Source organism: Neofelis nebulosa, chromosome 1, assembly GCF_028018385.1.
Source record: "Neofelis nebulosa isolate mNeoNeb1 chromosome 1, mNeoNeb1.pri, whole genome shotgun sequence".
NCBI classification, from domain to species: Eukaryota; Metazoa; Chordata; class Mammalia; order Carnivora; family Felidae; genus Neofelis; species Neofelis nebulosa.
In genome coordinates this window covers 152,918,935-152,930,611 of record NC_080782.1, presented here as the reverse complement: position 1 = coordinate 152,930,611, position 11,677 = coordinate 152,918,935, and the positions used below count along the sequence as shown (strand labels likewise).

Here is an 11,677-nt window from a genome sequence, read left to right as displayed (position 1 = left end):
CCAACTCACAAGAACCATGAGATCATAACCTAGGCCAAAAAGTCTAGGCCCAACGGACTGAGACACTCAGGCGCCCCTATTTTGGTTGTTTTGTTTTTTGTTTGTTTTTGGTATATACTTTTTTTTAATTTTTTTTTCAACGTTTTTTATTTATTTTTGGGACAGAGAGAGAGACAGAGCATGAACGGGGGAGGGGCAGAGAGAGAGGGAGACACAGAATCGGAAACAGGCTCCAGGCTCCGAGCCATCAGCCCAGAGCCTGACGTGGGGCTCGAACTCACGGACCGCGAGATCGTGACCTGGCTGAAGTCGGACGCTCAACCGACTGCGCCACCCAGGCGCCCCTTGGTATATACTTTTAACGAAAGCCTTGTAAATGGTGATAGAGCCTTTTTGACAAAACGAATGGAGCACTTTAAACACATACACACAAGTAAACCATATGCAAGGTGGATTTAATTTGCCCACTTTATTTATAACTGAAGCAGCAGGCTTGACTGTGGCCCAGGCTTCTCTCGCTCTAAAAAATACCCCAGACTACAAAAACCACCACAAGAGCATCCCAGTCTGAAAGCAAAAGACTTCCCAGGATTTGGATTTCCAGTTCAGTCCCGAGAGGTGGGCAGAGGCCTTCTGATTCCTGGCCCCTAGGGGTGTCCATCTCCGGTGATGTCACGCTTTCATCAAATCTTAGCCTCCTACACTAAATTTTTTGTTTTGCGTTTGTACTTTTTTATTAAAGAGATAGCCCTTCCCTCTCCATCTTTGGTTTACTCCATAGTAATTAGCAAATTGGACTTAAAATTTTTGGCTGAGATGAGGGGAGGAGAGAGTCTCTTCAATGCATTTTATTTTTAAAGTTTATTTTTATTTATCTTGAGAGGGAGATAGAGAGTAAGCAGGGGAGGGGCAGAGAGAGAGAGGGAGACAGAATCCTAAGCAGGCTCCACGCTGCCAGCATAGAGCCCAATGTGGGGCTCAAACTCACCGTGAGATCATGACCTGAGCCAAAGTCAAGAGTCAGAGGCTTAACCAACTCAGCCACCCAGGTGCCCCCTCTCAAATACATCTCAGATGGGATACCTGCAAAATCCCTCCAGTGCTTTCCAGAGCCTTACTCTTTGGCCTGTACTTTTGGTATTTCAGGCCTAGAGAAGTCTTCCATTGTGTTGATTCCTTACTCTGTGAGTCTAAGCAGTTTTAAATACTCAGTGAACCCCTTCCTTCAGCCTCCAACTTAATATATTTTTTTTTAACGTTTATTTATTTTTGGGACAGAGAGAGACAGAGCATGAATGGGGGTGGGGCAGAGAGAGAGGGAGACACAGAATCGGAAGCAGGCTCCAGGCTCTGAGCCATCAGCCCAGAGCCTGACGCGGGGCTCGAACTCAAGGACCGCGAGATCGTGACCTGAACTGAAGTCGGACGCTTAACCAACTGAGCCACCCAGGCGCCCCACAAACATTTCTCTTTGTTGTAGTAGTATTACTGACTGGGCTCTGTATTCAGATTCTCTCCATTTTCTTCATTATAAATTCTCAAGGGCAGGAACTCTGTCGCTCTGCATCGTCCTTAATAGATTCTCACTCCCGTGGTAGGAGAGGGCCCAACCAGGCCCATTCTTCCCCTGGGGCTGCCTCAGCATCCTCCACACTGTTCAGCAAATAGAGGCAGCCTCCTCCCCTCCTCCTCCTCCTCCTTCTTTTACTTCACACTAATTCTGTGTGTCTGAGGAGTGAAGGGACTGAGAAATTAATCGACATTTTGCATTACCCACAACAAAACATTTTCATGCAACTGTATTTGGGAATTATGTTTATTCTGCTTCTTGATTTTATTTTAGGGACTAAATAAACTGCGTTGTTTCTCACTGCTAGCACAGTCCCACACTACTGGAGATAAGTTTCATTTTATTAAACCTAGGTCTGAAGCTTATTATTAAAGCAGAGAATGACCTGGATCTGGGACACTAGTTTCCTGTTACCAGAAGTGCTCGTTAAGATAGTGATGCCTAATCTCCTTCCTTCCATAGGTAGAGGAGGGCTCAGACCCAATCAGGAGGCCCCTGCTTCATAGTGTAGGACTGGATTCTGTAGTTTCCGAGAAGAATCAGACAGCTCTTGAGAGGATTAAAGGTGTTGATTTTGATGTAGATTACTGTTTTCAAATCTGGGGATCATAACTAGCAGGGAAAGAATTGAGTAAAATAACTGTGGCAAAACTTCCGTATCTATGAGTTGTGTTGTGTTGTTTTTGTAAATATCATTTCAGAGTGTGTATCTATGGATATACACTAATAATGGAAATGAAATGATGCACACTGCTATCATTGTAAGCATAACAATACTCTATATGTCCACTGATGCATAAAGTGAGGCAATAGGAACCACCATCAATCCCAATAAATGAGGTAGGTTTCACTAAAATTCTAACTGAGAATTACTTACGATCATGTATCTGTGATAACTAGCTATCAAAACTTATGTTTTCAATAAATGTGTACTGCCCAGATGACTTTTAAAACACTTTTTGTCACCTGCAAGTATTTTTAAATTTCAATTTACGTTGGTGTGTGTGTGTGTGTGTGTGTGTGTAACGAAAGGTAATAGATGAAAACACTCAAAAATATAGCTTACATTTGGATGAAATTCTCAGGAAGAAGTACAATGGGGGTGAGTTCAGGGAGGAAAAAAAGGATCATGTAGACTATCTCACTGTTAACGAAGAATTTGATCATGTGTTCTAAGAATTGATTACAGTATTGAATTGCTATTTCAATAGATATCTTTAAAAGATTGATGTGATCGTGTCACCCATATTTCAGTAAGAAAGATTTTTATAAGAGCATTATTTGAAAATGTGTCAAAGCTCAAGAACTTTATTTAAAAATTTATTTTAATTTCTTTGATGTGACCATTTTGCTTTTTTACAACGTCCTACGTTGGGAATTGCGCCCTTGTAACTATAACAACTAAGGATAAAAATATTTTAGATGCCAACTGAAAAACGTGTCAGATCTTAAATTCCTTTAGATTGGACCCACGCAGGAGAAGGAACAGGGTGGGTGGGCTTCCAGACGCTGGGGAGGAGGGAGCTCGGACTGTGACGTTCTCAGACCCTCCCGCCCAGCTTCCTCTGGAGATGATTTGCAAAACACGACTGATACCTTTCATTAAATGTTTGTTCCTTGCCTGAGCGGATGACAAGACCAATCGGTACATCTAAATCTCAGAGTGGCTCAAGGAAGTGCTTGTTAGGAATCCCCTATTTACAACGAAGAAAAGCCAAAGCGATGTCCTTTTCCAAGTAAAGGCTCTTCGTGCCAAAGCGCTTTCCCTGAGCCAAGATGACACTTCCCTTAATAAATGCCATAAATTCGAAAAAAGAGGTAATTCTGTGTCACTAATGCTTCACAGAAAATGTGGCTGAAAGAGGGAGTTATTTGTCCAGAAAAGGGAATCACATTAAAGGGGAATTACTTTCCTCCTGAATTGATCTCCCCCATCCCCACATAGGCTAAAGCTACCCGCAGCAGAAATCGGCTTGTTACATGTGGCTCGCGCGCACCAGACGCTTCCATCTCCCTTTCGGTTTCGAACGTTTTGCCTTTGTAAGGTCCAGTTACGCCAACATTCTCCCAGAAATGTTCACTGCTTCAGGATCAAGATGTCTGGTCGAGGCAAGGATGCAGCTGCAGGCGACACCGCCTGGGGCCGCGCAACACCGGAGACCTCACTTCCCAGCCCATGCATCAGAGACACTGGGGCGGGGGGATTGGCACCTCCTGAAAGAGGTGACCCGCGCCCTTCACCCAGACGCACGCCGCGCTCAGACAGGCCTGGGTCTCGGAGTCTGCGCGCGCAAGCGCCGGGGATGCACCCTTGCAGCCACCAAAGGACGAAGAACTCAAGGTGTCTACTTAGCGGGGCGATGCATCAACAGCCCTCCGCAGAGGGGAGGGTGGACACGGATCCTTGACCGCCAAGCCGGTTACCATCCCAGACCTCCATAAGAAACAGTTACACACTCTCGCCTTCCACGCACACACACAATGGCGCGCGCGCACACGCACACACACACACACACACACACACGGACCCAGTAACCAGGAAACCACTAAGGTGCACAGAACGGAACTGATTCACAGGACAACCCTTCACCGTGTTCGAAACCCTTTTTCGATTATGTGGGTGGCTCTGAAAAGAGCCTTTGGGTTCCAGGGCGCCCGGCGCGCCTCACTTGGAGCTGGTGTACTTGGTGACGGCCTTGGTGCCCTCCGACACAGCGTGCTTGGCCAGTTCGCCCGGCAGCAGCAGGCGCACAGCCGTCTGCACCTCGCGGGACGTGATGGTCGAACGCTTGTTGTAATGCGCCAGGCGAGAGGCCTCGCTGGCGATGCGCTCGAAGATGTCGTTGACAAACGAGTTCATGATGCCCATGGCCTTGGACGAGATGCCGGTGTCGGGGTGCACCTGCTTCAGCACCTTGTACACGTAGATGGAGTAGCTCTCCTTCCGGCTGCGCTTGCGCTTCTTGCCGTCCTTCTTTTGCGCTTTGGTGACGGCCTTCTTGGAGCCCTTCTTGGGCGCGGGTGCCGATTTAGACGGATCAGGCATGATGGCAAGTCTCTCCAAACAAAAAGAACGTGCGGCCCGAGCAACTGTATTTATACGTCCCGTATGCAAATGAAGGATTCAGAGTTCCTCGTATCTGATAGGTTCGAACGCTGCGTAACGTAATCACTGGAAAAGGTGCATGCAAATTAGGGGATGATGGACTCCTTTTCTGGTTGGTCTCCATTACTATCCAATCAGATGAGGTCAGCTCCACTACCTCCGGACCATATATAAGGGCTCAGTGGGGCTGGCGGCCTCGTTACTTTGGGTCTGTCTTCTCGTCTTTCTTCTCTCTCCGCGCCCGAGTTGGCAATGTCCGGCCGAGGCAAACAGGGCGGTAAGGCGCGCGCCAAGGCCAAGTCGCGCTCTTCTCGCGCGGGGTTGCAGTTCCCCGTAGGCCGCGTGCACCGGCTGCTCCGCAAAGGAAACTACTCTGAGCGGGTCGGGGCCGGCGCGCCGGTGTACCTGGCGGCGGTGCTGGAGTACCTGACTGCTGAAATCTTGGAGCTGGCGGGCAACGCGGCCCGCGACAACAAGAAGACGCGTATCATCCCGCGCCACCTGCAGCTGGCCATCCGCAACGACGAGGAGCTCAACAAGCTGCTGGGCCGCGTGACCATCGCGCAGGGCGGCGTCCTGCCCAACATCCAGGCCGTGCTGCTGCCCAAGAAGACGGAGAGCCACCACAAGGCCAAGGGCAAGTGAGGCTGCGGAGGCGGGCCGGCAACGGCCTTGTGCCCCGGGGGCCCTGTGACACCAAAGGCTCTTTTCAGAGCCACCCACGGTTTCAAGAAAAGAGCCACACTGACCACGCAGCTTTGTCTTACCAAGGCTGCGTCCTCCCGGGCGCACGGAGAGCCGGGCCCGAGGCACAATCCGGGAGCGGGTATGCGCACCGTGGCCTTCCGTGTTCGTTTGCCGCAGGGAATGCTACCGGACACGTAGCCGCCCTTTGCGTTTGAATCTCACTCCTAAACTGCGCCTGGGGTCTTAAGTTAACCCGCTCACCGTGAAGGTATCTGTCGTTATCGGTGACCAGTTGCCTTGCACTCTGCAACGGGTCGTTCGGTCACATTTAGACACCCAAGTACAGGCTGTCTGCTTATCCCAGGCCTGCATAACAGGGCAGATTCACCTGCCTTTGAAAATAAGTCTAGTTGTTAGAATCCGCTATTTGCGGTTCTTATGGGTAACCCTTAAAGATTTACGTTCTAGAACGTATGGGTGCTTGAGGGAGTGGATATTGCAAAGTTTTAGGAAACATGAGGTCGTTGGGAATTATGATCTGGAGATTAAAGTCTTGTAAAGAGTCTGTTCTAGAGGCATTTACAACATTCAGAAAGAAAATTATATTTTTAAACGAAGTGTAAACTTTTTAAAGAAAATCTTAACTGTAAGTAGAATGACCAAAAGGATTTAAATTGTTCAGTCTGGGTTGGTCAAACATTAATTCGAGTCCCTTAACCTGATAACTAAAGTTAGAGAATAAAATAATTTGTACATTGAGTTTGGTCAGCAAGACCAGGTTGTTAGGATTAGATTATGTAATATATGAGTGGATATTTCAGAAGATGACTGTTTACACGAGCTCCTCACTCTGTAATAAAGGGGAGTTGGACATTCCCAAGGGTCCTGGCGAAGTCGTCAAAATGTTAATACCACCTACCTCATGGGGGAGAGGGATTAAGTGGTTAATTCATAATAATTCCTTTAAAACAATGTCTGGCATGTGCACAACACACACACACACACACACACACACACACACACACACACACAGAGCTTGATAACTGCTAGTTATTCCTAGTATCAAGATCTTTGCCATTTTCATTAATTTTTTTATTATTATCACAATAAATGCAGGCCAGTAACACAATTCAGGAATATTATATAATTTATATTAAACTTAGTAAAATTAGGTCTACTCAAACCAGGGCTCCCTAGACACCATCTGGAGCTAACCACATATCTGCTGGTCTTGGGAAAATATCCTAGTGCTGTGAAAGTATTCGCACCAAGGATCTATAAACCCTGCTCTGACGGTGTGCATCTAAACACAGGAGTCTCCTGCAGCAGAGGTGGGTAGTGGACCACATTGCTGAGTGGGCAGCATTTCTGTGACACAAGCAAGGACTGTCCAAGAGACCATAGAGCCTTCTGGAGATGGATCCATTATGTTCAATTGTAGCATAAATTTTTGTTTATGCACTGATGTTCATGTAGGCCATTGTATGTCGTCAAACCCCTCAGTGGTATTTAGGAAATGTTTTTTCAGGGCCAGCAAGGTTAGGTATGCCACGTATCCATGGAGTTCCCAATTTTTAATTTCTCAAATGGGACGTTGAGAGGGAGGCAGTGAGGTGGGTGGTGCTCACAGAAGCAGCCCTTCATCTGTTATCTCTAAGGCTGAGCTGTCCCCTGGAGATAACATCAAGCAACAAGAGCTACTCAATCTTTTTTTTAACTTTATTTATTTTGAGAGAGAGACACAGAGTGTGAGCCAGGGAGGGTCAGAGAGAAAAGGAGACACAGAATACAAAACAGGCTCCAGGCTCTGAGCTGTCAGCACAGAGCCCGATGCAAAGCTCGAACTCACAAACAGTGAGATCATGGCCTGAGCTGAAGTTGGACACTCAACCGACTGAACCACCCAGGTGCCCAAAGGACTATTCAATTTTCAATGATTTGAAATTAAATACAAGGGGTGCCTGGGTGGCTCAGTTGGTTGAGCCTTAGACTCTTGATTTCGGCTCAGGTTGTGATCTCACAGTTCATGAGATGGAGCCCCAAGACAGGCTCTGCTCTGACAGCATAGAGCCTGCTTGGGATTCTCTCCCTCCTTTCTCTCTCTCCCTCTCTGCCCCTCTCTCATGCATGTGCACTCTCTCAAAATAAATAAAACGTTAAAAAATTTTTTAAATGAATAAATTAAATTAAACTCTAGGATGCAGTTTCTTAGCCTCCCTAGCCATGTGTGGCCAGCAGCCAACGCATGAACAGCACAGGTGGAGAAGCTCCATTGTGGAAAGGTCAGGTGGACAGCTCTGGTCTAAAGTTTAATCGTCTCTTGGGGGTTATCTGGTTCAGGAATGTGATGCAATATCCAGAGCTGCCTGCCTATGCAGGAGAAAGCCCATCAGACCCTCGCTTCAATAAGGAAGAGCCATATGGCCCAGCAATTGCACTCCCAGGTATGCACAAGGACTCAGTTACTTGTACACGCACATTTACAGCGGCATTATTCCTCATGTCCCAAAGGTGGAGACAGCCCAAGCAAATGGATGAACAAAATGTGCTCTGTCCACACAGTGGAACAGCATTCAGCCATAAAATGGAGTGTAGCACTGGTACATGCTACCACGTGGATGACCTTCAAAGACATGATGTTCTGTGAGAGAGAAAGGTCACACAGGGTATGATTGCATTTATAAGAAACAGAACGGGGGTGCCTGGGTGGCTTAGTCGGTTGATCGTCCGACTTTGGCTCAGGTCATGATCTCACAATTCGTGGGTTCGGGCCCCACATCGGGCTCTGTGCTAAACACTTGCTCAGAGCCTGGAGCCTGCTTTGGATTCTGTGTCTCCTCTCTCTGCCCCTCCTCTGCTCGTGCTCTCACTGTCTCTCAAAAATAAATAAATGTAAAATAATTTTTTTTTTACAGAAACAGAATGGACAGAGCCATAGAGATGGGAAGCAGATTAATGGTGGCCAGAGGCTTCCCGGGAAGTGGGGAGGATGGCGGGGAGACTGCCAGCCTCTACAGAGCTTCAACACCTTCTCCATGCTTACTGCGTCAAGTCACATGCTCCCTTTCCCCATCCCCAGATCGTCTCCGTCATGCTCCCCATGTCCCTGTGGTATGAGCAGTTTACTGAGAAAGGTGAACCAAAGATGTACAAGGTCCCACAGGAAGAATGCAGAAACACCCACACCCCCTGCCAGGAAACTGCTCCCAGCTTCCGGAATTCTCCACTCACCTCTTCCAGGTCCCATAATTCAACTTGCCCCTCCCCTGGGCAAGGGTCTGGCCCCAGCCCCAGCCCCACATCCATTCATTCTCATCTTTTTACCGACGTTTTCAAGAATCTTCCAAGTGAGCAATCATGAAGGACCCCCTCAATTTCTGTGTTGGCTTAGAGCCTGAGTAAGAGTGTTGGGTACAGGCCTTGAGGTGGACTGGGTCACCCAGCTTGAGAGCTGACCTGAGCTGTTCTGCCCACACGCTGCTCTGTCACATGGAGGTCCCACACCTGGTCATCAGAATTTACCTTCATGTTCCCAGGAAGGGCAGTTTCCATGCATTGCTCACCAAGCCTCGCCAAGGGTCTGCTTTTCCCTCATGCCCCTCCCCCCACCCCAGCAAAAGCTTGAAAAGTGCATCCTTCTCTCTGCCCACTTCCTTCCTCATGAGTAATTTGGTCCCAGGCAGGATTCTGGGAAGGGCAAGTCTCTGGGGAGGCCAGGTCCTGATGCTTCCCTCCTCCCCAAGACAGTGGAGCCCATGACCTCCCCTCTGGCCAATGCTGCCCTTCAGGACACCCTCTCTTACCCATTGCCCTGTCCTCAGCTTGCCACAGCCCCTGGCAGCCCTTCTGGGGGCCTGATCTGCCTGTTCTCTCCTGTGGGATGATGGATCAGCCCAAAATGTCCCAGCTGCTGGTCTGAGAATCAGTGGTTACAGTCGGGCTCCCCAGGAAAGCTGGTGGTTGGTGACCATGCCGAAGGCCAGATTGTGGGAATTTGGGATCAGCTGGGAGGGTATCATCTGAGGGGGGTATCTAGGGGGTCAGGGGAAGGGTCAGTGGTGGGGGTGGTGTTAATCTGGTAGGTCAATGTGGAGTCAGCTGGGAAGACACTGGTCCAGGTGGCCTCCTTCACATGGCTGGGTACCTTGTTTCTTCTTGTATACAGTCTCTTTCCAAGGCTAATTTGGGCTTCCTTACACCATCCCTGGAGGACAGAGTCCCCTGGACCCCTGAGGCTCAGCCTGCACACTGTGACTCATACCCCATGCTGGGGTTCACAACAAGTCTCACTCCACGGTGCTGGGAACATCAAGAGCCACGCTGCCATCCACCACGGGTTCTGTGGCTCAGCTACAAGGCTTCCTCTCTCCTCCTGCTCTCAAGCCAGGGCATCAGTGGGGCCCGAACGTCGCAGCAGCTGTCTTCCAGGAGCCACAGGCTGTCACCTGATTGGGAGTTCCATCCTCTCCTGGCGGCCAGGCTGCACTCTGCCTCACCCCCCATGGCGGCACCTCCTCATCTTCCCCAGGCAGACATGCCCTGTTGGAGACCATCAGCAAGCCGGGAGTCTCGGGATGCAGTTAGTCTCCATGTCCCGGGTCCCACCCCTAGTGCCACCTCCCCCAAAATAGATATGACCCCGTTCTAATGTCCAGAACTTGTGAGTGTGATCTCATTTGGAGAAAGGGTCTTTGTAGTGTAACTTAAGGGCCCTGAGATGAGGTGGTCATCTGGACCACGCAAAGAACTCTCAGAACTCCACGCTGAAAAAATCACTCTTTGATTTGTGGACAGGCCAAGCCCCTCTTTTGCCATTCACCCTGTTCCCTGCATCCTAATTCTCTGAGCCTGGCTGCCACCTCCTGGAGTGACTATTTGTTATAGTAGAATCTTCCATTCTGGTGGAGAAGACAAGGAAATAGAGTGGGCAGTGGGGGGGGGGGGGTGGGGGCAGGGTGGGGAGAGATGGATGAATTTCCTAAGATGTAAGTGTAGATAAAAGTGAGTAGAGGGGCACCTGGGTGGCTCAGTCAGTTGAGCGTCCGACTTCGGCTTGGGCCCTGATCTCACAGTTCGTGGGTTTGAGCCTTGTGTTGGACTCTGTGCTGACAGCTCAGAGCCTGGAGCCTGCTTCGGATTCTGTTTCCCTCTCTCTCTGTCCCTCCCCTGCTTGTGCCCTGTCTCTGTCTTTCAAAAATAAATAAATGTTAAAAAAAAATTTTTTAAGTGAGTAGAGTAAGTGGATCTTAAGGATAATAGAGACCCGAGGACCACAACACAAGGTAGTTAAACGTGAGGCACTAAATATTCATGATCACCAAGTATACTAGTAGACACTCAGCAATCGGGACCCCTGAGGCACTCGGTTTCCATTAGGTCTTAATCAGCTACATCTGGGGCTCTCCACAGGTGAGCCTGTCCCTGGGGGACCACACCTGTGTGCATCAGCCCAGCTGTCCTGGCGACCCCACCATCAGCGAGAAGGCTGAGTCAGCAGGGAGTGACAGGACACAGGACTTCCTGTGGCTCCCTGACATCTGTCCTAAGTTTGTCAGCTCACCCCATGTCTTCCACCTTGCTTCTGCTGGGAGTTTTGTTTTTTGTTGTTTTTTTTTTAAGTTTATTTATTTATTTGGAGAGAGAAAGAGAGCGTGCGAGATGGGGAGGGGCAGAAAGAAAGGGAGAGAGAGAATCCCAAGCAGGTTCTGAGGCTCTGTACACTCTGCGCAGAGCCCGAAGCAGGGCTCGAACTCCTTAACCATGTCATCATGTGAAATCATGACCTGAGCAGAAATCAAGAGTCTAACGCTCAACCAAATGAGCCACCCAGGCGCCTCTTTTCTGGGTCTTTTAAATGGATTTAATAAACCACCTGGTTTGAGGTTTCTGACAGGGCTGAGAGCTCTTCCGCGCTAAGCCCTGCAGTGAACTGGGGAGCACGTTAGTCTCCAGTGTCCCTCCACAGTGGTTGGAGGCTACCCCCAGGCAGGTGAGCGCGACAGGCCACTTAAATGGAAGCGCTGTGTTTCCTCCCCTCACTGCACTGGATAGTGTGGGCGACTCTCAGAGCCCCCCGACAGCAGGTGAAACCCTGTCTGCCCTGATTCCCGAGGACACCCGTGCACTTGGGTGTCGCGGTCCCCAAACAGGTGTACCAGGCACGCAGGCGTCCGCGTGTGACACATGGCCGTCTTCCTGCTTGTGAAATGCCATCTGCACACGCCACGTGTGTGGCCCGAATTGCTCCAGCTCCCTGGGAACAAAGCCCTTGAAAGCAGTCACTGCACGGAAGCCATCCAGAGACTGCGCACTGC

The 11,677-nt window shown here is 49.4% G+C and overlaps 2 protein-coding genes across 2 annotated transcripts; one reads left to right on the top strand and one right to left on the bottom strand.

The window, feature by feature from the left end:
- Positions 1 to 4,117: 4,117 nt before the first annotated feature.
- LOC131518269 (histone H2B type 3-B) lies at positions 4,118 to 4,767 on the bottom strand. The gene has a single exon (XM_058740828.1). It carries the CDS (start codon positions 4,614 to 4,616, stop codon positions 4,236 to 4,238), a length of 381 nt encoding a protein of 126 aa, XP_058596811.1. The 5' UTR covers positions 4,617 to 4,767; the 3' UTR covers positions 4,118 to 4,235.
- A 92-nt stretch (positions 4,768 to 4,859) lies between these two features.
- On the top strand, positions 4,860 to 5,433 carry LOC131518258 (histone H2A type 3). Its single transcript, XM_058740825.1, has one exon. The coding sequence runs from the start codon at positions 4,929 to 4,931 to the stop codon at positions 5,319 to 5,321; it is 393 nt and encodes a 130-aa protein (XP_058596808.1). The 5' UTR covers positions 4,860 to 4,928; the 3' UTR covers positions 5,322 to 5,433.
- The last annotated feature ends 6,244 nt before the right edge of the window (positions 5,434 to 11,677 follow it).